The sequence below is a fragment of the Micropterus salmoides genome, unplaced genomic scaffold (genome assembly GCF_014851395.1).
Source record: "Micropterus salmoides isolate LMB-PRFRI ecotype aquatic unplaced genomic scaffold, ASM1485139v1 Ms_hic_scaffold_3, whole genome shotgun sequence".
NCBI classification, from domain to species: domain Eukaryota; kingdom Metazoa; phylum Chordata; class Actinopteri; order Centrarchiformes; family Centrarchidae; genus Micropterus; species Micropterus salmoides.
The window spans coordinates 13,781,000-13,808,092 of NW_024042261.1; the positions used below are offsets into that span (position 1 = coordinate 13,781,000).

Here is a 27,093-nt window from a genome sequence, read left to right on the forward strand (position 1 = left end):
CACAAGTAGCTGATGGAGAAAAAAATACACAGTCTCGTCCAGTCGCAGTGGACTAAACTGGCAGGTTTTTAATGTTGCAGACCACAGTTTTTTGCAAGTAGTTTAAAGTTTAAACTCGTATTGTTGTGAATCTTAAGTGTAAACTCGCATTACAATTTCCTACCAACAAGCGCCCCCCCTTCCAAAATATTGGTTCCAGCGCCCCTGGGGGGCGGTACCGCCTCCATTGAGAAACACTAGAGGACTTGGTGTTGTCCGTCCGGTCCATTCTTGCTCATCCTAGAGATAATTTACATTCACACTGAGAACTGATTAACTGTTTGTGCAGTTACACATTACCTGACAGATTATATAGTGAATATAAAGGCAGGGAAAACCTGGAGACAAAGAATATTGGATAAGAAGAATTAGACTGGGTTAAGACTGAGCTTTTGGCCATGTTGAATAAAAAATGCACAAGAAAATGCAAGCAAGTGGAGTTGGAGGAGAGAGGACACTGGGGAAGTAAGATGGAGTTTCTCCTGGCCGTGGCGGGAAATGTTATCGGCCTGGGCAACGTGTGGAGGTTTCCTTACCTCTGCTACAAAAACGGAGGGGGTAAGCAAATATGATGCTCACAACCTGTTACCCAAATTCTGTGGTACAGGTACACAATGTTGTATACTTTGTACATTCAGGTGCATTCCTTGTGCCATATCTGGTATTCGTGGTGACCTGTGGCGTACCCCTGTTCTTGCTGGAGACGGTCATAGGCCAGTATACTCAGGAGGGCGGCATCACTTGCTGGAGGAAGCTATGCCCACTGGCAGAAGGTATACTGTTCAGGACTTTATTGTAGCACAGCAAGGCAAACACGTCCTCTGCTGTAAAAACCACACAGAGCTGGACCAAGATTCACAGAAAACTGGACACATCTCATAATGACTGATTAGCTCCAAAAGTAGCTGGTAGTTTCATTGTCGGTCCCTTTGCCACTGTGGAAAGTTCCTTTCTTTAGTTAGGGCAGTTCAATGTTTCATTGTATTCACAATGGAACCCCGAGAGAGGCGGTAACACATTACCCACCAAATGAACGGAGCAAACACATCCACATATCATATCAGAGCTCTTTCATGGTGGTCAGTACAAGGCAAACATTTACAAAAGTATCACTCACTCTGTGACCCTAAATTCCAAGGTTAAAAAAATGTATTAATATTTAAAGACATTTTCAGTTGTATAACTTTTATTTTAATTTTACTGATTTTGCTCGACTAAGCAGTTTTTGTAGATTTGGTCAGTCAGATTCCTGTGACCCTGAACAATAAGTGTTTTGGGTAAATTAATAACTGGAGGAAGTAAGGTTCTGATAATGACTGTCTGTAACAAAGCACTACATCTGGGCCCGCAGGTATCGGCTATGGCGGGCAGTTGATCCTCTTCTACAGCTGTATGACCTACATCATTATTCTGTCCTGGGCTTTGCTCTACCTGGTGTTCTCCTTCAGCTCCCAGCTCCCTTGGGCCAGCTGCAACAACTACTGGAACACAGGTAAAATGGAAACTGTCAAACTACTAACATTTGAATGATGTACTGATGTCAAGATGCAGATATCAGAACATTTTATCTCAATTACAGACCCCTACTGTGATTTAGTTTTGAACATAATGTTGGAAGACTTGTGAGAGAGATCAAAATAGGGATGGTCAAAATCAGAGCAACAGAGGCCGAGATATCCTCACCGTTCTTCCCTAAGGTTAAAGATTCAAAAGCACTGGTTTCATACATTCCCTATAATGCAACTGGATAGTGTTTCTCAAAAACCCTCCCTGCCAGATGTCTCCCAAAGAGTTTTTAAATACATGCATTATGTGTTTTTCTCACTGTCCTTTCAGATGACTGTGTAGACCTTTCAACAGGAAATAACACCTCTGCGTGGACCAACCAGACCGACACAGCCTCTGCTGCAACAGAATTCTGGGAGTATGTCTTTGTACAGTAGATGATCAAACAAAGCCTCTAGGTTCATTTTAAATGTGCCAAAATCAGTCCCAATGAGTCTCATTTCAACATTTTGCCCATGTTTTTTCCTAATAGAAGACGAGTGCTGGCTATCTCAGGTGGGATTGAGGAGATCGGCAGCATCAGGTGGGAAATTCTAGTCTGCCTTATTGCTATGTGGGTCACCTGCTACTTTTGTATCTGGAAAGGGGTCAAGTCTACAGGAAAGGTATTTATATGCCCTAAAACTGTAGTTCATTTGTATACAGTATGTTTTTAAATGCCTGAACGGTCATTCTTTTGTCTCCAGGCGGTGTATGTCACTGCTACCTTCCCCTATGTGATGCTGTTAATCCTTTTGATCCGTGGGCTCTCTCTTCCTGGGGCTCTACAGGGAGTGTTGTTTTATCTTCTGCCCGAACCCTCACGACTCATAGACCCTCAGGTAGGACCGCAATAGCAGTATATTGTAACAGGGTTAAGGTGGACAAATACACGTACTCACTGTTGCTATGTTGCAACAGGTTTGGATGGAGGCTGCGGCTCAGATCTTCTTCTCGTACAGTGTGGGTGTGGGCTCCTTAACTGTGATGGCCAGCTACAACACGTACAACAACAACTGCTATAAGTAAGTATTTGTTAGTGTGTCACTGACACAATATCTGACATCAATAAAGGACAAGAGCAACGCAATAACATCTTAAACATGATCAATTACGTGCTGTGAAGTCAGAGTATGCACATGTTTTTATGTTTTGCAGAGATTCTCTGTGGCTGTGTTTACTGAACATGTGCACCAGTATTGTAGCTGGGTTTGCAGTCTTCTCTGTGCTGGGATTCATGGCTCATGAGCAGGGTGTTCCCATTGCAGAAGTGGCCGAGTCAGGTAATGCAAGACGCCGGAGAGACATGCAGTCTCTTCTTGTGCCCAATGTTATTGGGTGTGATCGAAATTTTTGTAATTTTGTGAAAAGAAATCTCAGTACAAAGTCACCAACTCTAAATTCAGTAGAAAGTAGGGTTAGGGTTAGTGTAAAGTAACTGAGTAGGTAGATCACTTCTGAGGTAAATAATGGACTCTTTACTCCAGTACATTTATTTGACTACTTACTTTACAGATTCAAATGTTACATATTAAACATATAAGATGCTGATAAAATATACAAACATTGTTAAGATTAAACCAGTGGTTCCCAACCACTTGGCTTGCGACTGTGTCTGGTTCGGGCCCTTTGTCACATTTAAGTTGTCACTGTTGTTATCGGTTCCAAGCAAGAGACATTTATCCTCTAAACTTCTTAAATGGTTTAAATGTCCAGTGTGTAATGTGTGAGAGGATCTATTGACAGAAATGCAATATAATATTCATAACTATGTTTTCAGTGGTGTATAAATACTTTACATAATGAACAGTTATGTTTTTATTACCTTAGAATGAGCCTTTTCTATCAACATACCGCGGATCCCCTTACATGGACGTTGCCATGTTGCACAAACAAGTTTCTACAGAAGCCCAAACAGACAAACAGCGCTACAGAGCGCGTTTCCTCAACACGCTGAACATGTACGAAGAAGAAGAACAAGTAACGTTAGTATTAGTATAAGTCGACATGTTTATTAGAAGTGAGAAAAGACGAGAAATTTGGACATATGGAGGCTCATACGTATTGCTTAGCACATGAGCCGACAGAGTGTGTCAACCACTATAGCTTCTCCTGCACGCTTGGATCGGGAGGGGTGAGCTGTGATCTTTTTTTCTTCCCTAGGGCTGGACAACTAATTGAAACGGAAATTCAGCCTTTCACCGATGTAATTTTACCATGTCGGTTATTTAATACTGTTAATATTTCCCCTTAAAAACACACTACTACGTGTGTGGTCACGTGACTCTGTCCCCTCCAGTCCTGCTCAGTTTCCAGATGTTAGCTAGCACGAACAGCCTTTCCAGCAGTGTGACCTTCACTGTACATTTACTGCCAGACTGACAACTTACTTGCTTTTAACGTCACTTTCTACCGCTTCTTCTTTCACATTCGCTCATCCACTCACTCGCTACACACACACTGCACTGCCCTTAAAAGACTCAAATTAACTCCGCTGCTCATATAACACCACTGTCACGTCGATGTCCTTTTAAGAATCAGAAGAGAAAGCTAGTAAGACGTTGAGTGTTACCGTGCTCACACAGTGTGAGTGACAATGATTATTACCACATTGTTATTAATAATTGTGCAAAATGTTAGTAGCAGTGGCGTTGCGCCAAATATGGGGTAACCATGTCTCTGTTATGTGCTTTACCTTATAAATTAACATTTAATTAATCAAATTTTGACTGTAATGAATGAAAAATAAACCCAGCTTTAATAGCATATGAGCATATTTACATTTGAAAAAACTTGTCGGTGAACTATAAGGGCAAAAAACAACAATCAAAAATAAAATAATTGTTCATTAATCGTAATCGAGGTAAAATGTTCAATTAATCGTGATTTTGATTTTAGGTGAAATTGTCCAGCCTTATTCTTCCCTAAATCTTAATGAAAATGCAACAAATCTTTGTAGTAGTGTCATGTTGATTCCACATTCTGACTTAAGAGCACATGAACGCACACTGAAGTCAGAAGAACCACTTCACACACCGGAAATGGGACCATCCGAGGAGCATGTGAATGCATTGTGAGCCGGTGGTTGCAATTCGCAACCCTCACCAGTAGATGCCACTAAAACTTACACACTGAACCTTTAAGGCCCAAGGAGGTCAAATTTTCCAATACTTCACAATAAACTCATAAATGTGAAAAAAAAGTCCAAAAAATGAAGCAGTCTGACCTCTAACTACTGAACTGTACATAAAGTAGTTTAAACTAGCTCTGCCTCGACCAGCTACAACCTTACTGTTTTCTACTTACACATTGTTGCATTAGTATCAACAAACTAATTATGTGAAATGTATGAGTCACTGGGGACATTTTACTGCAGAATGAGTACTTTTGTTATATGAAGTAAATTAAGCTGGCGATAAACACCAGGCAGAGTTGGTTGTCACAGTAGTTGCGCTGCGTTCCTGCTCTTGCTGAAAGCAAATGAATACGACTAGCTGCAGTACATTCCCTCAGTCATCAGTAGACACTCATTATTATACTTGCGTTTCTCCTCATCTACACTTTGTCCTTCCAGATGGATTGTAAAGCCCTTTGTAACTTCCCCAGTTCCCTCCATCTTGAGACACAGAGGAGGTGGTTATGAATGTGTTGCTTAGTTGACTGGAATTGCACTGCTTCATCTGGATGCATAGTTACCTTTTTCTTTGCAAAGTCGTTGATGCTAAACAGCAACCAACTCTGCCTGGTGTGGAAATTTTCTGCTTTCTTACATTGCAGACGCTTTACTGCTTGCTCTTGCCTTTGCATGCAGTCTTTGGCTGAAACTCTGTTTTTTCCTGCTAGAAATTATGAGCAGCAGCTCTTGGATACTTTTAAATCACTGGGACTGTCATCTATTCGGATAAAGTAGGTTATTGCCGTTAAACACTTTTATAATTTAAGTGCTACGCGAATGCGGCCTATCAATAGCACTAGCTTTACTGCAGTGACTGGAGTTGTAGCTAATGCAAGATTCCACCCTTCTCCACGGACGACTCCCCAAACATTTACAGAAAATTGCAGGGCTGGAAACCAAGATCCACAGGTTAGAAGTAAATGTGGAAGTGAATGGACTATGTGGGAATGACTAGGGGTGGGAATCACCAGAGGCCCCACAATACGATATTATCACAATATTTATGTCACGATATGATATTATTGCAATTTTAAACATATTGCGATGTATTGGAATTTATTACCTTTTTTCCAACTTCAGATTGTGTTCCCAAAGGAAAACTATTTTTCTAGTAGACTGAAAAAACAATTGATTTCATTATTATAGTACCAAAAAGTAAAATTCTCATGTACAGTTCATTAAATAAAAGATCGATACTTATATCGGTATATCAATACAGTATTGACACGGAAAATATCGTAATACTATGCTATATCAATTTTTTCCCCCACCCCTAGGAATGACACTACTTTACCATGGACCCAAAACAGTGGACAAGAGCATGCTAGCACACAGCTAATTAGCACCAAAACAACTAACAAGACACAGGAGGCCTGTGTACTGGGTAATAAATCTAAAAGTGGTAGTCCTCCCTGGAACTCTCTTGGTGCAAAGCCTAAGAGTAAATCATTTCCCCAGGAAATGGAAGGACGCATAACAGGCAGAACCCAGCTCGCTGAGATTTGTGATGCAACTCTTCAACCCCCCGTTCTTAGTAGGACACCGCCGTGGACAGCTGCGTAAGGGAGAGTTACCAAAAGACCTCACCAACAAGCGGGTGTGCAACATCAGAACAGATTTTCACCACTATTGCAGGACCCTGGATCTCCATCTGATGACCTGGATAACATCCCATCCTCACACAGAGTAAATCAGAAAGTAAAAGGCTACAGGTCTCCAATCCCCATGCAGGTCACCCTTATCTCCAGACACCCTGGACCCAGTGTGCTGGTAGCCTTTTCAATTCCTATCTTGATACGTAACAGAAAAAGAATGGTGAATATGTGAAGAAACAGGAAGCACTCAACATATCCTGCACATTTAGTATTAATTCATCGTCAGCCGCAACCTGTCAAAAAAAGTAGATAATTTCAATTCTAAAATTACAAATGTTATTGATGCCATTGCACCAGCCAAGGTGAAGGTGGTCTCTGGTAAGAGAAGATCTCCATGGAGAAATGCCACGCTGGAGAGTGTCAAAAAGCTGTGTGCAGGTGGTGGAAAACAAATATCCAGGTTCATTATGACATCTATATAGAGAGACTTCACATTTATAATTTAGAACTGAGAAATGCAAGGCGTCTGTAGCATGTCTACTTATGTTTTTAATAAACTATTAATTAATACAAAATTCTGAATTTAATATTCAGAGGATATTAATTCATAAAGCTTCTCGTTTCGCGGGGGAACCACCGGAGACTGTCCAGAACTCAGCTGCCAGGCTTTTAACCAGAACAAAGAAATATGACCACATAATCCCAATTTTAGCTTCATTACACTGGCTCCCAATATGTTGTAGAATTGACTTTAAAATTTTATTGATCACTTTTAAAGCTCTTCATGGCCTCTCGCCTTGTTATATTTCTGACCTTTTAGTCCCATACACACCAGCACGTACCTTGAGATCCTCGGGCAGAGGTCTGTTGTCTGTTCCAGAGTCTCGACTGAAAACTAAAGGGGACAGAGCGTTTGCTGTCAGGGCCCCGAGGATCTGGAACAGCCTGCCCGAGGAAATCAGGTCGGCTGAGTCAGTGAACTCTTTTAAGTCCCTTCTTAAAACATACTTTTATAGGAGAGCCTTGAAAAGTGCTCTACAAATAAAGATTATTATTATTATTATTATTATTTAATTCACCCAGAGTCTCCGGACCTCTGGGTAGCGTTTTAATAATTATACAATTATTTACTAGTGATTAGAGAGAGAGAGAGAGAAGGAATTTTGAGTCTCCAAATTATTTTATATAAAATGCACAAATCCACACTTTTTGTTGACAACACGGCCCTTCTTCTCTGACATCATCACCAAAAACAATAATAATGCATGCGCCTTGTTTGCTACTGTCGACAGGCTAACCAGCCTTCCTGTGTCTGTAGCCTCTGAACTTCTATCCACCAGGGCCTGCAATGAATTTGCCTCCTTCTTCACAGACATAATCCAAACAATGAGACAAGCAAGCAATCAATGCCTCCATGTCAGGTACAGGATATGTGTTGTCCCTTTGTCCACTTAAAAACAATTCAAATAGCATGACACAGTTTGATTCTATTAACCATAAAATCCCGGAGGACATAATACAACATCTGAAATCCACCTCCTGCTGCCTTGATATTCTGCCAACAGGTTTATTGAAAAATGTTTCAGATTGCATGGCCTCAGATCTTCTACAAATTGTCACATGTCTGTTCTCTCAGGTTTTTTCCACACAGGCCCTGGAAACGGCAGTAATTAAGCCACTCTTAAAAAGAAGCAATCTAGACAGGTCACTAATGAGCAATTATAGGCCCATATCAACTTTCCCATTTTATAGTGAAATCATTGAAAGAAGCTGTTTTTCAACAGTTTAGTGCTTTCTTGGCACTAAATAACTGTTTTGATGTCTTCCAGTCAGGACTTTGACCACACAATAGCACTGAGACGGCTCTTGCTAAGGTCTGTGACATCCATTCAAACAATGACAGTAGCAGAACTTCAGCCTTCGTCTTATTGGATCTTAGTGGATCTTAGTGCTACATTTGACTTAGTCGACCACAACATATTACTTGCCAGACTTGAAAACTGGGTTGGACTTTTCTAGCACAGAACTAAACTGGTTTGAATAAAGGACAGGGACTACTTTGTGTCTATAGGTAATCGCACATCTGAGCTAACAAAAATGACTAGTGGAGTTCCCCAAGCCTCCATTTTTAGGCCTCTTCTGTTTAACATTTACATGCTTCCGCTGGCTCAGATTATGGAAAACTACAAAATATTTTACCATAATTATGCAGATGACACACAGATTTACATAACCATATCACCGGGTGACTATGATCCCATACAAGCGCTGAGTAACTGTATTGAACAGGTCAACAGTTGGATGTGACAGAATTTTCTTCAATAAACAAAGTTAAAACTGAAATTATTGTTTTTGGAGCCAAGGAAAAACGATTGAAAGTCAGTGCTCAGCTTCAATCGGTAATATTAAGAACCACAAACCAAGCCAGAAATCTTGGTGTAGTCATGGACTCAAACCTGAATTTAAGCCACAGTAAGACAATTTTTAAGTCAGCCTGCTATCACCTGAAGAATATATCAAGGATCAAAGGACTTACGTCTCAGCAGGACCTGGAAAAACTTGTCCATGCATTTATCTTCAGTCGTCTCGGCTACTGTAACGGTGTCTTTACAGGGCTCCCTAAAAAATCCATCAGATAGCTGCAGCAGATTCAGAACGCTGCTGCTGGTGATGTGGATCACATCACTCCAGTTCTGAGGTCTTTACACTAGCTTCCTGTCTGTCAGAATTGATTTCAAAATCCTGCTGTTGGTTTATAAAGCACTGAATGGTTTAGGACCAAAATACATTTCGGATCTTCTGCTTTGCTATAAACCATCCAAACCTCTCAGGTCGTCTGAAAACTAAATATGGAGAAGCAGCGTTCAGTTTTTATGCTCCATATATCTGGAACAAACTCCCAGGAAACTGTAGGTCTGCTGAAAATGTCAGTTCTTTTAAATTGAGACTGAATTCATGTCGCTTTTATGTTTAAAGTAAAGCGCTTTGAATTGCCTTGTTGTTGAAATATGCTATACAAATAAACTTGCCTTGCCTTCTGATCTTGTTTTCCAGGTCCAGGATTGGCGTTCATTGCATACCCTCAGGCTGTAGCCATGATGCCTGTGCCCCAGCTGTGGTCCATCTGTTTCTTTGTCATGCTCATCCTCCTGGGTCTGGACACACAAGTGAGATATGCATGAAGTCTTTTTGGAAGAACACAGTTATGTTTGGAAATGTACTTATCCTGGATCGTTTTTTTGTCTGTACAGTTTGTTTCCATGGACGTGGTGATAACGTCCATCATCGATATGTTTCCTACACAAATGCGCAGGGCAGGCCGACGGGAATGTTTCTTACTCCTCTTCTGCGTCACATGCTTCTTCTCACAGCTTGTCATGATCACTGAGGTCAGTATATAGTGTAATATTTACAAATGTGCCAAAATATCTCCATTTTTTATTGCAATTTTGTTCATCATTATAACAAGACTGTTTCAACTTATGACTCACAATAACAAACCTATACCATGTTATATAAATGTCTTTTCTGTTGTCTCCAGGGGGGAATGTATGTGTTCCAGTTGTTTGACTACTACGCTTGTAACGGAGCCTGCATCCTCTTTCTCTGTGTATTTGAAAGCCTGGCACTGGGATGGATGTTTGGTAGGTATGCTGATCTTAAAGGCACCAGTAAACTGACCTTTATGTATAAAAATGAACGGAGTTCCCTTTTAAATCACACCAAGTCATTCACAAATGTCTAGTTTGATGTGGTCATCACAACCTCTTCATCCAACCTTATCTCCTATAAAGGGGCAGAACGGTTGTATCGCATTGTAAAGGACATGACAGATGTGCGCGCCAACCCGTTCTTTAAAATCTGCTGGCGTTACCTCACACCACTGGTCTCACTGGTGAGTGGTGGTTTCAGTGTTACATACATACATACATAACAACTAACCCCATGGTGCTTATCACCATGTACACCTGAATGTGTCTTCCAACTTCCAAATCTCTGTTTCTGTTGTTTCCTCAGGGCTGTTTCATATGTTCTTTAGTTTGGTACCAGCCTATGACCTTTAATCGCTGGTACGTGTACCCAGCGTGGGCATACATGTTGGGCTGGGTACTGGCGCTCTCCTCCATCCTGCTCGTCCCGGGATGGGTGCTGTATAAGCTGGGAACTGGGACTGGGACCATCCATCAGGTAGGACAACTGTGTAATTGATTGTGATATTAAAATTCAAGAAATAGCACGGTGCATATGTCACATAATGAAAAAGGAATTGTTTTAAAACAACTGACAGACAGAATACTTAAGTAAGCTCTTATTTTAGACAACAAAATGGAAATCAAAGTTCCAGTAACGTGCTTAATGATTATTTTTCTCATGAAATCCACATGTAAAACATTAACTCACACATTGAGAGATTTGCATATGGGCAGTGTCTGTCTGTAATCAAACAGATTTTATCACCATATGTATATCCTCTCATAAGCTTCAAGAAGTTCAGCAAAATGACTCAAATGATTCAACAGACAAGTCACATCTCACATCCCATCTACAAGATGAGTTGCAGTTTTAGGTATTACTATGATGATGTTGGAGTGAGGGAAATTTTCAAGTTTATTAATCTCAAAGTCTGCATTTCACAAGTTATGATGTTAATTTCCAGAGTACAAGCTACGCTCTTTTTAGTTTGTGCCAATGTGAAGGATCAGCCAACAGCCAACAGCCAATGATACAGATTACTGCATGAACGCTGTTTCACCATTACAACTATGCAATAAACACGTTATGCAACCCCATAAAAACAATAAGAGAGATGTCTTGTTTTACATGATTTGCTTCAGGTCAATGGAAAGTTTAGGTGTACTTCTGTTGAAATGTTGAATATTTCTCTCAATTTCATAGCGTTTCCATCATCTGTGCCAAGCTGACCCTCACTACTCACTGACCCAAACGAGAGAAACTCAGCTGCAACACATCGGAGAGGAAACACCGGTTCAGTTGACATGAAACGTTACTTGATCCTGAACTTTTTGTCGACTGCATGTGCGTCCAACAACTAAGATAGAACCAGCTATCAAAGCTGGGTGCCAAATCTTTCCCCAGTCCAAAGGTCAAAGACAAGAAACACTTTGTTTGAACTATATCATGCTGATCATAATCATCACAAGGTTGTGTATGTTTATAATTCAAAAATAAATATCTGTGCAAAATGCTGTTGAACTTTAAACAGATCCTAGAAATATATATTGAAAACACATTGGAGGTGAAATGTCACATTAACATGAAACACTACCTACTTCTTCAACTGTCTCTGTGACAACAATGTACTTATTATACACTTTTTTGTCGTAACAAAATCACTCCTTTATTTCAAAAGGATAAAAACACAATGTCAAGTGACGTTCTGTCACCATGGAGCTCAACTGATAAACTGGGAATGAAACTATTTTCATGGCTTTTCATGGAGCACAGTCAAGCACACATATGCGCTTCTCACATGTGCATCGCAACCCTGGCGACTCTTTTCAGTTTCCATAGCAGCTGTGTGATGTGAACTAATTGCAGAAAAATACCACTATGATATGAGCTTTATGTGATACACAGGAAAAGTCTATTCTTCATGTATCGCTTTATTTAAATACCTTAAAATCATGAAAAATACACCGTATAAAGTACTTGAAATTTTAGAAATGTGCGCATTGCCGGCAGTGCTGTCCGTCATATACACAAGCGCAAAGAAATGGAAGGGGAAAAAAAACATAAATCATACACATACCACATGCATATAACCACTTAGTCAACATACTTTTACAATAACACTGTCAAACTCTCTCAAACTCACAATGCAAACTGTCCTCCATCTATGACTAAAATAGATGACCACACAAAAATTGGTGCAATAAAAGAGAATATCATCAAAGTGAGAACGGACAGCTGCTGCCTGATAAGGACATTGTACAACTGATTATCTTGGAGATGTTGTGGTGAAATCACACAGTCTGTGGTTACACTGCGTCCATTATCATAAGTCGTGTGCAGTATTTGTAAAATGAACAAAGACTTAAATTAACTAAATGTAATGATGATGTGAAAAAGAGTTTTTAAGGCTCTGTTGAGAAGTGTTTGTACTGAAGTCCTTGCAGCAGTCCAGTGTAGTGCACTTTGTGATGTTACAGAGAGGTTTCTCTCTGCAATGCTGAGCGACAAGTTGTGTCATATTTCTGGGAGCTTAGCTGCATCATCTTGAAGGCCCCGATCTTAATTATCACCTTGTTTGAACTGCTCTCTCTCTCTCTCTCTCACTCTCGTGTAAAGCAGGTTGTAAGAAATCATTTTCTCAACATTTATCCACCAAGAGATGGATTTATTCCTCTTTTCCCTGAATTAAGCTGGTCTGACGTGAGCAAAACGACCAACTTAACTGATAATGTATACTGTAGTTGTCATCACTGCGTTAAGTGTCACCTGTGTGTAAGCCAATTTCCTCTACCTCCTGGGGATATTTTATTTTCACATAATCCTTTAAGTGGCTCACAGACAGAGACCCTCCACTCATCTGGGTGGTTTTATAAACACTGCAGTGGCAATATAAAATGGTGCCTCAGGACTGAATTGCTTAGGGATCAGCTTTCAGATGCGAAACACTTAATTCTGGTGAAGTACGTTAGGCAACTGGAAACAAAGGTTATACAGCCACATGTACAGCAAGTACTGAACTCTATTCATTGTTGGATCTCCATTGACCTGCGGAGATGCCATGTGCCATCTCTATAAAACTAGGTTTAAATAACTAGGGATAAGCTATTAAAACCACACATAATATCCAAAATAACTACTGGTTCTCCACTTGCTAGCCCTGAGTACTTGCTCTCCATTTAAAGACAATGCAGATTGTCCTACCCAGTAGAACTATCAGGAGGCACGAAGGTGACTTTTTCTGACCATTTATAACGGGTCTCGAGCTCCCTGCCTTGTTCTGAGTGAGACTGCTGTGGCACATGACAGTTCTGGTTTGGGTGCGGTATAGTGGTGAGAAGGCAAGACGGCGGCACCTCTGAGTTCTCCATAGCTTGTGGCCAGTTGGCATCACCTGTGGAAATCCTCTCGGGTTGACTGGCAGAATCTGGACAACACGGCATTGGTGCATTTTTCAGGATTTTGAGGTCGGGGTAGCTGCCAGACTCAGCCATGGCTTGGTGCAGGTGTTCCCAGTCTGTGAAACTCTCGAGGCTGCAGCTGGGGTTGCTGGCGGCCTGGCACAGTAGCTCTGTGTGCTGGCGGAGTTGGGTAATGTCCCGCTCGATGGCGTTGCTCTGGCGCAGCAGCTCCTTTGTGCGCAGTGTAATGTCCAACAGGCCTGACTGTCTGAGGATTTCTAATGTGTTGTGGAAACGGCGGTGGTGAGTACTGGTGGTGCCACTTCTGTGAAGCCTTCTGGCTGCGAGGAAGGATGAGGCGCTGTGCAGATTGGTCCCAGATGGGGAGCCCTGGCTCGAGGAGACAGTAGTGGGACTGGAGGAGGATGGACTATCTCTGGTTATGGCTGCTAATTTGGGTTGCTTATAAAGGTGTTGCTCAGGTGGACTCCGTGACACAGGCGTGCCATCACCCTTGTGTTCTGTGCACACCCTCTTGCTCAGATTCTGGGATTCATCTTTTGATGACAATTTGTCAGGCAGCTTCTTGCTGGGGTGTGGTGCAATGCGGGGGTAGGAGTTAAGAATGGGTAGGTAAGTACCTTTTATTTTCTTCCCTGTGGCAGTGGACTTTCGGGACAAGGGCTTGCGGAGCTGGAGAGTGGCCGGCAACAAGCTGGGCTGCTGTAAAAGAATAACATGGGCAGTACCAGAGCTTTTGCTCTCCCTGCTTCCAGTTCTCTGGGGCAGCTGACCTCTTTTCTGGATCATGTCCGGCTGGTGGGACAGGGAAGAAGAAGGAAGCAAGTATGAGACACAGATAAAACACAAAGTTCACCTGAGCTATCTCTTGATATTTTGCAGCTTGTTGCTTCACTTTGCAATGCAGTCTATTACATTTATAACTCTTTCAGCCGCCAGCTCTCTACTTGCCTCAGTCCATCGTCACACTGCTCTTGTTGCGCACTGCCTTGGGAACACCTAATTTCTAACCTTCCTACATACATTTACAGATAATCATTTTAAGCAGAGGAATAGTTTGCTGTCTGTGCGTACACATGTCTTACCTGCTTAAGCGTCACATTGTTGATGATGTAGATGTGTGGGAGCTCATGGCCTGCTGGCATCAGCGTAGGATTTCCAAGGTTCCCTTGGTTTTGACCTGGCTGTGAAGTTTCTGCACGCTCGCTACATCTGTACTGGCTTTTGTTGCTCCGCTGGTCCTCCACATCTGGAACAGAGCGAATTTAGAAAGGTTGACTTATCAGAATCTGAAAAATCAGAATCCGCTTTATTGCCAAGTAGTGTTTTACACATATGAGGAATTTGCTTTGGAGATAAGGTGAAACAAAAACATAGAGTTGAAATAAATAAATCTAGAAATATATAAATATGGAATAAACAATACAAGTTATATAAGAATAATAAAAAGAATAGAGAAAAATAATACAACTATTTGCTGAGAAAGAACAACGTCGCAGATATATACATGTGCATTATCTGGGTTTGTGTTGTGTAGATGTATTGCAAAGTAAAGCCATGCTTTGAGAGTACAGTCTAGACCTGCTCTATATGAAAAGTGCATAACGTTTATAATGAATTGGTGCTATATAAATAAAACTGAATTGGATTAAAAGATTCTCCACTGGCCAAGTCAGTCACTCAGTCACTCAGTCTAGCTGGGCAGTTACAGTATTACACTTGCTGCATCAGCAGTCTATGGGTCATTGGCAGCAAATAATTTGACACAAAATATTAAATTGGATTACTTAAATTAGTGTATGTTAACTTTCTTCATTTGATGTGTGATGTAAACTTAATCAAATTAAACCTGAAAGTTTGCACTATAACCTGCCATTGTTCCAATTTCAAATCCAAGAAAATACCCACTATAATGCACTGTTTGTTCAGTTGAGCTTTCATAATTTTCACTGCCTGAGCTGACTTGTTAATGTGAGTGTACAGGAAATAGCAGTGGAGAATAAAACTTGGCAAATTGTCATTCTCTGGTTTTATCTGATATTTTCCACATTTACTCACCAGAGTAGCCAGAGTCTTTCTCTGAACTGCAGCGGGAGCCCCTTCCACTGGAGTCGTCTGCATCTTTAGTATTATGCATTGCCAGCAGGGTCGTACTGTTGCTCTTATCTTTAGCATTCTTGCTGGACACAGCACGAGGACTGTGCTTGCTCAAGCAAGGCTGTTCCTTCTGCATACTGGACCTTAATGAGAGAATATAAGATACATTTTTTTGTCTCTGAATGCCAGAAATTGTCAGCATAACAACAAAAAATTTCTGCTCTCATCATGAGACAGAGCTCTGTGTTAGCCCTGACACCGACTGGTGACCAGCCCATGTTGCACCCTGCATATGCCCCATCCCATGATATTTAGTTTACTGTCATAGAGAAGTAAAGAAACCAGAAAATATTCACATTTAAGAAGCAGGAATCAGAGAATTGGATTTTTTTCCCTTAAAAACCGATTAATCGATCATCAAAACAGCTGGCAATTAATTTAATAGCTGGCACCTAAGCGATTAATTGTTGCAACTCTACTAACTGGGTTAAAAATACCAAAGTCACACAATAACACAAACCATAAAAAACAAAGCTAAGCTTACATAAACGAATTAATCGCTCGAGGCAGCGGTAGACCAGAGAGGTAAAATTTAATGTTTTTTTATCAATATGGTTAAACAAAAAGGATCTCACTCTTTAAAAAAATCTATCTATCTCTGCAGGGATCCTTTCCATAATGTTGTCAGACACTTCGAATAACAATCTGAGTCTGTCAGTGGCAAAAACAAGCACTTCAGTGGACCTACTCTGACAGTGCACAATCACTCTGACAGATTACATTGCAGCCCGGTTTGCTTCTGCCAGTTGCTGCGCTCTCGCTCAATACTGGAACAATTTCAAAAGATTTTCCCCCATTAGTACTTCAACACAAAACATGGGGAAATTGGGTCCAGACTGAAAAATAAAGATACACAGTTACCATTTAAAAACTCCTCTGTCTGTAAAAAAAACATTTACCAGAATTCTTTCTTAATCTCTCTGTGCAGTCGATTGCACAAGAGCTTATAGTTGTACAATTTCAGCAGTGTTTCCAATGTTTTTTTCTACATATCCATGATGGCACATGCTGATGGTTTTGTGTTTGACTTTGAGGTGTGTAACCGAGGCAATTTACACACAGTGACATAGCCTCTCATAATACATCATAGAGGATCTTAGCAAAAGTATTCAGTTTCACATGTTCGGCATTAAAGTCTTAATTTGAGTTGCATATACCAGTAGTCTAACAGCCTGTCCTTGACACACCTGCATATACAGTATATGTGTAGCACTGTACTCTCCGAGTATATGTACTCCGAGGAACTGCATCATATTTGAAAAGTGAGGGATAACTGTGACAATACTCTACATTTATGTTATGCACATTTTTGTTACACTCATGAGAAATTGAAGAAAAACACAAAAAGTCCATTTGTAAACCTTTCCCCCAGTTTTTTGTGCATGTGTGTACATGTGCATGCACACCATGTATTTACAGGAAGCCAACGTAATGCAAAGGGTCAAACTTTGTTTTGAGTCAGCAGAGTTGGAGCCTATTAACACTGTGTACCCAAATAAAATGCTGTAATTCGAGCTAGCAGGCAGTGACACGGAGCACATAGTCAAATCATGTTTTTACAAGATTGCTACAGCTTGTCCAAGTTAAGGCTGGTGGTAAACAATTTATTCTCATTTGTTTATCTCAAACGGCTCCCAAAATGGCACTCCACGTGTGTCCTCTCATTCAAGTTATCTGGTGTTCTACTGTACAAACCCTGCGCATATAAAGAGTTATATAATTAACTATTGTGCTGTATATTTTTTTATATATTCTGTTTTTACAGATTTAGTCACTATCAGTCATTATTTCTTTATATATTCTACATTTCTATATTCAGAACCTAATTCTTTTTATCTCAAAATTTGTCATGGTTTTTTTTGTTAAGTGGATATGCATAATCAGGATTGCACTCAATTTCGTTGTACTCTGTGCAATGACAATAAATGAATTAAATTACAAACCCACAAACAGTGGAAGACACATGGTTGGTAGATTGATGAATCAGCTGTAGGAAATGATCAGCTGGACCACCTCTTTGAGATGACCCCGAATGACATTTGATATTCCTCTGTGCTCCAACAGGAATGTGTCCCTACAAGGACACAAGAAATGCAGCCCTTTTACGCACTTTACATTTGAGGTCTGCAATACACTGCAGCAAGGTGTAAATCTCTGCAGTGGAAGACGTGGTTTGCAATTGATATTTTGACTTTCATGAGCTCTAAAACTAAAGTGCACTCCACCTTCGATAAACACAACGTGGCCCTTTTCATAGAGGACTTTATATATCGTGACAAGCATGTAAAACTTTGATTTTTATTACGCTAAACCCGTGCTTCGATATCTCCGGAGGCAGTGGTTCCCTGAAGGCAGCACATCTCGGTCTCTGCTGAAATAGCGCCCCCCCCCCTTCCCCCTCTTCCTCCCCCTATTATGTAACACTCAACTTTGAGACAGGCCCTCTAACATACACTTCCTCTGACACTGGCCGTCAACGCATACAAAAAAAAAAAAGGCAGATGATAATCTAAGTGGCCGAAATATATACGTCATTATACGTTATTAGCAGGCCGACAGCCATGTGGAAGACGAAAAAGTGATGAGTGAGAGCTTGAATAGGAAGTATCGATAGTTGCCAATATGTCTTCAAAGCGAATAGATGTAACGTTATAAGCTTTATCTACAGTGGAAAACTTACCTCCAAGTGTAAAACAGGCAACTATTTCCAATAACGGCTTCCCCCCCCCTTGTGCCCAGCTTTAGGGCTCCGAGCAACGCTAACGTGCCATGTTTAATTTGTCATCTGTCGGAGTCACAGTGCATACATGATTCATTTTCCTCTGCCGTGTGATAAAACCAGAGAAAACGGGGTGAGATTTGGCAATGTCTGTCAAACTTGTCTCAATTAGAAACTTCTCATCCGTTTGGTTCCAAAATAAAACGCATAGTTTCAGACAGATATGGTTTTGTAAATAAAACAAACTACTCCGACAATACAAAGCGCAACTTCGAGTCATCATCTTGGTTTTATATTCCTCAGACAGTACTTACATAGAAGGTTTATCCAAGGGCAGCAGCTTTCACGCTTTTATTTCGAAATCCCGGTGCTTAATTCTTGCTGGCTTGACGCCGCCGTTTAGGTGACGACGAAATGTTAAAAAAAATAAAAAAAAGGGGGGAACAATATCGAAACGTTATATCATTCGATCATGTATGCAGGAACAAAACGAAGATAAAGTGACCCAATTCAACCTCGGGATGATAACTGTCGGCATTTACCTTAATTGAACCCACAGCCGCCTGCTGAACCAACAACCAGCCACAATAAAAACGCTCTCCGCGCGAGCTAAACGCCCATTGGTCCATGAGACAACTACGACAGCCAATCACAACTTAATGCACGTGCAGCAACGAGACAGTGATCGTGAAGGGAAACCTACGTGTGCCAGAGGCTCACCTACAACACGTCATATTTGGTGAAGGTCACATTTGGGATTGAGATAAGAGTGGGTCCAGTTGACAGAGAGAGATGCAGTCTGCAGTTGAGATTTAGAGAGCAGCTGATTTGCACTGCCTGTTACCTACTGCTGCTTGCTGGAATGAAAGCCTGCATACACAACTCTACTGTGCATTTCAGAGAGGACATGTTGTGGAATAGGTGAAGGACAAGACTGTACATATATGTAGCTGCAGAAAGCTGCATTTGTAAATAAGTGCTTTGATAAGATATAAAAGTGCTGTAGCAGCTGCCTCACATGCTCTACAGTGACTCCTTTGAGCCATTCAGCTGTGTCAGCATGTTTTGCACATGTGAGCAGCAGTGGCTTTAAGATGCAGCCCTGCAGTCAGAAGGAGCCTTGACAGTGATGTAGAGCTGTAATATAATAATCCTTGTTTGTAGAGCACTTTTCAAAAACAAGTTACAAAGTACTTAAGTGTAAAGAATAAGAAACACAAGAGCATGAAATATTAATATAAAATTAGTAAAATACAATAAAAGGGATAAAATAAAGTCAGCTGTAGTCAGCCTGCTGGACCTGCAGACATGCGCGCAAAAATAAAAACGGCTGGAACCCAAGAATGTTGCAGCAGACACTTTATTTTATATTAAAACTTTTGGAATAACTTGATAGAGAAGGACACATCAGTACAATATATATATTTTTCTAAATCAGCTGCAAGATAAGATCATAAAACAGGTGTGCCATCAGGTTGGCTAAATCACATACATGAAATTCTTTGTCAGTGTTCACACTTCTTCCTCACCCATTTCCACAGTAACGCCTCAAGATCCATAGCAAACATTACAGCCTTGGACCACACAGGAGTCAGGTCCTCCAATGATACTGGTCCAGTGTTTTTACTTTGGGATATAATCAAGTTCCTGGGAGTTAAGAATGTCAAGTGCATACGCCCAGCAGACCAGCAGTGTTCTTCAGACCCTGGTGTCTGCTGACATGCATGGTCTCTGGCGAGGAGAATTTAATAAAACTAGCGCAGTTCTCTTGTGTGTGGGCTTTGGCTGCAGCACTGGCCATAATGTGCATGATCCTCAGCACGGCAGTCTCACTGAAAACCACAAAGCATACAGATGTCAACTTGACAGATGATGGATGCTCTCTCCATCTACATACACCTATGAATAAAAAAAAAAAAAAAAATCCACTTTGAAAGTAAAGTTTGGCATCCGGGAAGTTATGGCCACATGGAAGTCAGGGCTCAGCGACTACAGTGCCGATGATGGCAGGGTAAAGGGGAGTGCATCTAATGAGGCAAAATGCCCACCTGCCAACATGGATGCTGGAGGCCAGACACCAGGCAGCTTCCCCTTCTGGTGTAGGAGGCTCTTGCAGGACTCGCCGGGACAAGCAGAGGGCCGCTCCTGCCAGCTGCACGGGTACAAACACAACACAATGGCCCTCCAGGAGAGACAGCTCCAGCAGATAACGAGCCATCCAAACCACCTGGTGGCACAGAAGACAGTTCACATCTCTACATAGTGGGGGGGGGGGGGGGGGGGGGACCCCCTCACTGACACTTGTTCAGGTGTAGATCTACCTTAGCACTGCAGCGGGCAACAGAGGCAAGTATGAGAAGGAAATGCAGAGGGGGACAGTAGGACAAATCAAACTTGAGCCCACAGAGGACTTTGCGCTCCAGTCGTAGCAGCTGATGCTTAGTGTAGGTGTGGTCCATCAAGTAGCAGAGTCCAGACACCTGGAAGAAGCAGCACCATATAATAAAAGAAATGGCTTGGCAAATTTGTTGTTTTTGGTAAAAAAAACAAAAAAGGTTCTGTATGAGATCAATATAGCAGCAAACAATTTGCAATGTAAAGATATAGTGAAGTCATGGCATCTTGAGCAGAGAATGACAACACTCCCTCTGCCTGTGTTGTTATCCCTGCCTCTCTGTGCTTTGTTTATACAGCTGGTCCAGCCATGCATGTTAGTGCATGGAGCCCCTCTGTGTGAAACTGCTGAGCCTTCCCTTTTCCAACACTGAATTAAGGATTTATTTAAACTAAACCCGAATTAGTGAGTATTGGAACACAGGAAAGACTAACAAATGTTTGAGAGTTATATTTTCTGTCAAGTTTGAATGAAGTGTGTTTAACTGATGTGCAAGGTAAAATGACTTAGATATGTTAGACAGCCGCACGTAATCATGCAAGTTGAACATACTGTTGCTTTTTAGTTGGGGAGGTCTGAGCCAGCGTACCTCAGGGAGGAGACACTCCTCTTTCTTTGCAGCAAGGAAGAGGCAAACCATGCCGAGGAGCTGCAGGTTGGCTGTGGTCACCTTGATCTGACGTAGGGAGCGGTTGAGGAGGTGTATGGTCAGATAGAGGGTCTCTTCCTGAAAATTCATCATCTCCTGGTAGGAAATAAACCAAACGGGGGGCTTAGATTAAGTTTAACATTTTGGGGAAATATGCTTATTCAAGATCTTAGAGTTTCAGAAGACTGATACAGAACAATTGAGTTACAGCCATCAGCTTACAGGTGCTGGTCATAATTAGATCAAGAAGTTGCATTTCTGTAATTCCATTCAAAAAGTGAAACTTGTATAATGTATACATTCATTCCACACAGACTGATATATTTCAAGTATTCATTCCTTTTAATTTTGATGATTATAACTGACAACTAATGAAAACCCCCAAATCAGTATCTCAGAATATTGTGAAGAGGTTCAATATTGAAGACACCTGGTGCCACACGCTAATCAGCTAATTAACTCAAAACCCCTGCAAAATGGTCTCAGTCTAGTTCTGTAGGCTACATAATCATGAGGAAGACGAAAAAGACGACCACTGACACCTTGCACAAGGAGGGCAAGACACAAAAGGTCATTGCTAAAGAGGCTGGCTGTTCACAGAGCTCTGTGTCCAAGCACATTAATAGAGAAGCGAAGGAAGAGATGTGGTAGAAATAAAGTGTACAAGCAATAGGGATAACCACACCCTGGAGAGGATTGTGAAACAAAACCCATTCAAAAATGTGGGGGAGATTCACAAAGAGTCGACTGCAGCTGGAGTCAGTGCTTCAAGAACCACCACGCACAGACGTATGCAAGACATGGGTTTCAGCTGTCGCATTCCTTGTGTCAAGCCACTCTTAAACAAGACACAGCGTCAGAATCGTATCGCCTGGGCTAAAGACAAAAAGGACTGGACTGTTGCTGAGTGGTCCAAAGTTATGTTCTCTGATGAAAGTACATTTTGCATTTCCTTTGGAAATCAAGGTCCAGAGTCTGGAGGAAGAGAGGAGAGGCACAGAATCCACGTTGCTTGAAGTCCAGTGTAAAGTTTCCACAGTCAGTGATGGTTTGTGGTGCCATGTCATCTGCTGGTGTTGGTCCACTGTGTTTTCTGAGGTCCAAGGTCAACGCAGCCGTCTACCAGGAAGTTTTAGAGCACTTCATGCTTCCTGCTGCTGACCAACTTTATGGAGATACAGATTTCATTTTCCAAAAGGACATGGCACCTGCACATAGTGCCAAAGCTACCAGTACCTGGTTTAAGGACCATGGTATCCCTGTTCTTAATTGGCCAGAAAACTCACCTGACCTTAACTCTATAGAAAATATGGGGTATTGTGAAGAGGAAGATGTGTTACGCCAGACCCAACAAGGCCACTATCAGAGCAACCACACCGCATTGCTGCAGTAATTCAGGCAAAAGGAGCCCCAACTAAGTAGTGAGTGCTGTACATGCTCATACTTTGTAGTTGGCCAACATTTCTAAAAATTTTTGTATCGTCTTAATATTCTAATTTTCGGAGATACTGAATTTGGGATTTTCATTAGTTGTCAGTTTTAATCACCACAATTAAATGAAAGACAATTGAAATATCAGTCTGTGTGTAATAATACCCAAGTTTACTTTTTGAATGGAATTACTGAAATAAAAGCAACTTTGATGATATTCTAATTATATGACCAGCACCTGTAGTTAAGTCTTATTGGTTGGGGTTAGGAAGTCACTGCACCTCGCCAAGAAATGGTACAGTACATAACCACCTAAGCTTTGTTTTGAGGAACCCTTGTATCTACAGTGAGACTTACATGAATTTGAATGAGCCAGTCTACCAGGACAGCGCGTGTGACATCAGTGAAATTGCGGGGCAGGTCAGCATTGGGAAGAGAGTTTCGTGTTTGAGTTCTCTGCATGGTGAAACCAGAAAACAGGGAGGCACACACTAAATATTTAAAGACAGTGCAGTCAGCATTTATGCCAATCTTCTAGGTTACCCCTCTTGTATACAATTCATGGTGAGGTCTGTGTATAGCGCATTTTAGGCATAATGTTCCTCCCTTACAGAGAAAGTTAGCAACATGAAATAAACGCATGAAGCCATATAATGACCTCAGTTCATGAGGTCTCACCATCATGTCCAAGAACATGTCCCAGGCAAACGTCTTGTCCCATATGAGGTCCAGCTTCTCCAGCGCCATCTCCACTTCATGGCGCAGCAAGCTGGGCACCAGTGCTTGTAGGCTGTGAAGACCCTGCAGCCCAAGAGGGTGAAAAAGCACAGGCTCCTCCACACACCCAGCTGCTACACAGGATGGAAAGGACGACAACGAGGAATAACACAGGCACAGTTAGTGCCCCCCCCCCCCCATCTTTTTTGTTCCGTGGTAGATTGTGCTGCACGCCATGTCAAATTCAGTAATTTTTTTAATAAAAGAAAAGGTCCTAGAATAAACCCTAGCCACAAAATCCCAAATTTCCTCCAGCAAGACTTAGATTTCATAATATTTTATGTTGATGAAAATTTGCTTTAACACTGGTACAATACATCAAATGGTAACATGTTCAATATTGTACCTTTCCAAATAAAATATTTAAATGCAAAGTGTAGAAACTGCAGCTATCCCCATTTTAAGTGAATTACAGACCAATGAGAAGTTCGAAAACCTTAAGTATTGATTATACTACCTGCAGAGCGCGTTCGACTGTCTTCATGACACCCCATGATGACATCACCACTTGTCTGCATTGTTAATCTCCTTTCCTGCAAAAAGACAACACCTTACACATAAGTTCAACATGCACTTGAATCTAAGATTGTTATGATAAAAACTTAACTTTTAACTGATGCTCTGAAGTGAATAAGTTTACAATGAACGCAACATCTGCTAAGTCCACAAGATTACAGATATCCTGCAGCATTCCTTTAACCACTTAGTTATCATGCAAGACTAAATATGATAAAAACAGATAATGTAGTATATGTTGGGTGAAGGTGACAAGTGAGAAAGGCGTACCCATCTGCGTTCCGGCTGCATTTTGATAGGGGCCATCATGGAGTCATCTACTTCTACAGGTTGCCAGCGATTTTTAGGTCCACAGGCATTGAACCAAGCTCTAAATGGGGCTCGCCTCTCATCCGCCTGGTGGGACAACAGAAAGTCTTTGCACAAATAAGGATGTGATCTTGGACGCCTAAAAATGCATGCCTACCCATTTTCTTAAACCACAACTGAGGCAAAAAAAAAAAAAAAAAAAAGCCCATCAAGAAGTCTTTGCAGCTGTAGGTGGTTGCTTATTTGTATGAGTTATCAATGCACAGTATTGTCACAAAATGAGTGGTTCACTTCTGGCCATCAAGACTCAAGGTCCTACTCTAGCCATCTAACCAGACTCCCCCACACCTGGGATCATGGCAGGTGAATGCAATTACTTCCCTGACAACAAAAAAAGAAATGGAGCAGGCCTGTGTGCTTAAACAGATTGAGATCAAGGAGGCAAAGTTAAACAGATGAACTTGTTTGATCTGATAAAACAAACACCACATGTATTACCCTAAAGAAAGGTGTATTTAAAGGAGACTGAAGTTTAATTTATGGAGATTGGTCAATAATCTGTCATCAATTATTTAGAATTGAAATTAACAACAGGGCCAAGTTGTTGCACATCCCAGTTTAGGCACCTGAAAACTAGAACAGCACTTCATATGTAAACTTTATTTTCTTAAGGAAATATGATTTACACTGGTTCTGTCCAATGAGCACATGCTCACCTTCTTGTGTAAGTCCAGCAGGGGCTTGGAGTCGCAGAAACCAGTCCTGGCCATGGTCAAAGCCGAAGACAGAGTTCCCGTGCCGGCCGCTGCAGCTACTTATCCACGGGTGTCAGCGGTGGTCTGGAACAGAGAGAGGAGACATGCCGCCTGGACAGCGGCTGATAAATACAGGTGGGCCACGCTAATTGGGGTGGGCACACCGGTGTCAAGATAGGATTACAACTTCCGGTCGCCTTGAAATGATTTAAGGGGCATTTACTAAACTCTGATATAGGCTAATGAAGGGCCTAATTGTAGACATTATATCTTGTAAAATAAACACTCAATCTGGGAAACAAAGATTTGTTTTATTTGAAATATAACAAGCCTATGTCGCACTCTTTCCCTCCATCAGCTGCTGCGCTGCTCTACAGGAGAGAACCCGCTTCTTTACGGCTTCTTTTTATTAAGACTGCAGGATTATCATATAGGCTTAGTCCAATCCTTGATATTAGAATTGCGATGGTAATTTCGATTTAATATAACTGCTCTTATGCTAAAAATCTTTTACTGTATGTGGACATTAAAAATCACCTCCTGGCTGTCCAATGTGTTGTAATAATTTAAAGCGAGCTTCGGTGTTGCAAATGATCCGTACAGTCTAATGCAATCACTTGTAGGCCTGCCTGCAGCAAATCATAAACAAACATTCAGTTTTCGTTTTTGTAGCCTACTTTGAGGACATTTCTCCACCCTCCCTGAAATTGTGTTGTTTTAATGTGTTTCTTGCCCCCTTTAAGGATTTTGACTCTAAAATAAAACCACAACTAAACTTTACCAAACACATTCATGTAAAATGCGACAATCACAATCAAACACTATTATACTGTAAGCTTTACAAAAGATTGCAGTGCTGTTGCAGAGGATTGCAAGTGCAGGTGAACAGTTTGCATTGTTTAAAAAAACAGCATAAAAAAGACACAGACAACTTTATTCAGTAAAAATGTTTACTGGCACATTATAGTTGCAAACGTTATAAGCTACCATATTGTAGCAGGTATCACCCGTTACATTGTAAAGTCTTGCAAAGGGGGGCTGAAACTGTCTACCAGGACAATGTCCTCCCCTTAAAGATTGCTTTTTTCATTGCCCTCTGAGCCTCGACTAACAGCAACAAGCAAAGAAAATCTTGCGCCAGCATCAGGTGTGACATTCGTGACTGTTGATCACATTCAACTATACAGAGAAGCAAGATAACCATAGTAAAGCTGCAAATAAAATACTACAAAGCTGCAGGCCTCCCCTTCTACTAATGCTGCATCATCATCAAGCTTTTTATTTATTTTTTTTGGTATTTACACAATAGTGAGGAGGCACTTGTTGTGCCTGTGTATGCCTACAGGAGAGGTCAGGGGTATTAACTTGCATGTTTAGCTGTGAAGCATTGCTTAAAGCGTGGCCAGCAGCGAGGTTCAGAGTATGGCTTCACAACCAATATTAAAAAAGTTCAGCAGCACCCTCTTATGGCCATGGTAGCAATGAAGGCAAATCCACAGTGGAGTCCATCAGTGCAGTGGTTCTGATATCCGATCCTGCAGTTTCCAAAGCAGGACACTAGGCTAGAGTATGATGGCTGTGCCTGAGCCAGTGAGAAGAGGTGCTGGAGTTGTGAACTGTAAATCAAAGCCATTTGATCACATCATCATCTGCAGGAACTGGGGCCACCTGCTGCCCAACAAGAAAGAGTCACAAACCTGCTGCTTTTCTGTGTCCTTATCCCCACTTTCACTCAAGCATCTCACTGTCAGTCACACAAACGGAAATGAAAACAAATTAATATGTGACATGAAGGGTATGCTGTGTTTCTGGAAAACAGTTTTGTTCTTTTAAAAGGGTACAACTTAAAAATCTGTTCTGCAAAGTGTAGGAAAGTTTGTTAATTTAAGTGCTCAGGGAGGATTTTCTTTCATTTCAAA

At 41.3% G+C, this 27,093-nt stretch overlaps 3 protein-coding genes across 9 annotated transcripts; 1 reads left to right on the top strand and 2 right to left on the bottom strand.

Moving 5' to 3' along the window:
* The first annotated feature begins 437 nt into the window (after positions 1-437).
* Positions 438-11,355, top strand: LOC119883237 (sodium- and chloride-dependent GABA transporter 2-like). The gene is made up of 14 exons (XM_038693798.1): positions 438-597; positions 678-812; positions 1,391-1,531; positions 1,876-1,963; positions 2,078-2,210; positions 2,292-2,426; positions 2,506-2,609; positions 2,743-2,867; positions 9,409-9,521; positions 9,606-9,743; positions 9,896-9,998; positions 10,149-10,249; positions 10,372-10,542; positions 11,251-11,355. The coding sequence occupies exons 1-14, from the start codon at positions 438-440 to the stop codon at positions 11,353-11,355; spliced, it is 1,752 nt and encodes a 583-aa protein (XP_038549726.1).
* A 576-nt stretch (positions 11,356-11,931) lies between these two features.
* Positions 11,932-18,920, bottom strand: si:ch211-132b12.7 (uncharacterized protein LOC564531 homolog). Of its 6 annotated transcripts, none has more exons than XM_038692866.1 (5): positions 18,657-18,872; positions 17,567-17,697; positions 15,525-15,706; positions 14,552-14,715; positions 11,932-14,261 (listed from the first exon to the last, which is right to left on the bottom strand). In XM_038692866.1, the coding sequence occupies exons 3-5, from the start codon at positions 15,697-15,699 to the stop codon at positions 13,245-13,247; spliced, it is 1,356 nt and encodes a 451-aa protein (XP_038548794.1). In that variant the 5' UTR covers positions 15,700-15,706; positions 17,567-17,697; positions 18,657-18,872; the 3' UTR covers positions 11,932-13,244. The 6 variants fall into 6 exon arrangements, with proteins under 6 accessions (XP_038548794.1, XP_038548796.1, XP_038548793.1 ...); XM_038692868.1 differs by lacking the exon at positions 18,657-18,872 and adding an exon at positions 18,304-18,470 and having other exon boundaries at positions 17,571-17,697; XM_038692865.1 differs by lacking the exon at positions 18,657-18,872 and adding an exon at positions 18,304-18,470.
* A 766-nt stretch (positions 18,921-19,686) lies between these two features.
* LOC119882693 (cyclin P) lies at positions 19,687-25,271 on the bottom strand. Of its 2 annotated transcripts, none has more exons than XM_038692877.1 (9): positions 25,136-25,271; positions 24,381-24,506; positions 24,052-24,127; positions 23,496-23,665; positions 23,175-23,273; positions 21,327-21,482; positions 20,664-20,822; positions 20,391-20,569; positions 19,687-20,174 (listed from the first exon to the last, which is right to left on the bottom strand). In XM_038692877.1, the coding sequence occupies exons 1-9, from the start codon at positions 25,187-25,189 to the stop codon at positions 20,006-20,008; spliced, it is 1,188 nt and encodes a 395-aa protein (XP_038548805.1). In that variant the 5' UTR covers positions 25,190-25,271; the 3' UTR covers positions 19,687-20,005. The 2 variants fall into 2 exon arrangements, with proteins under 2 accessions (XP_038548805.1, XP_038548804.1); XM_038692876.1 differs by having other exon boundaries at positions 23,496-23,668; positions 25,136-25,270.
* Positions 25,272-27,093: the final 1,822 nt, after the last annotated feature.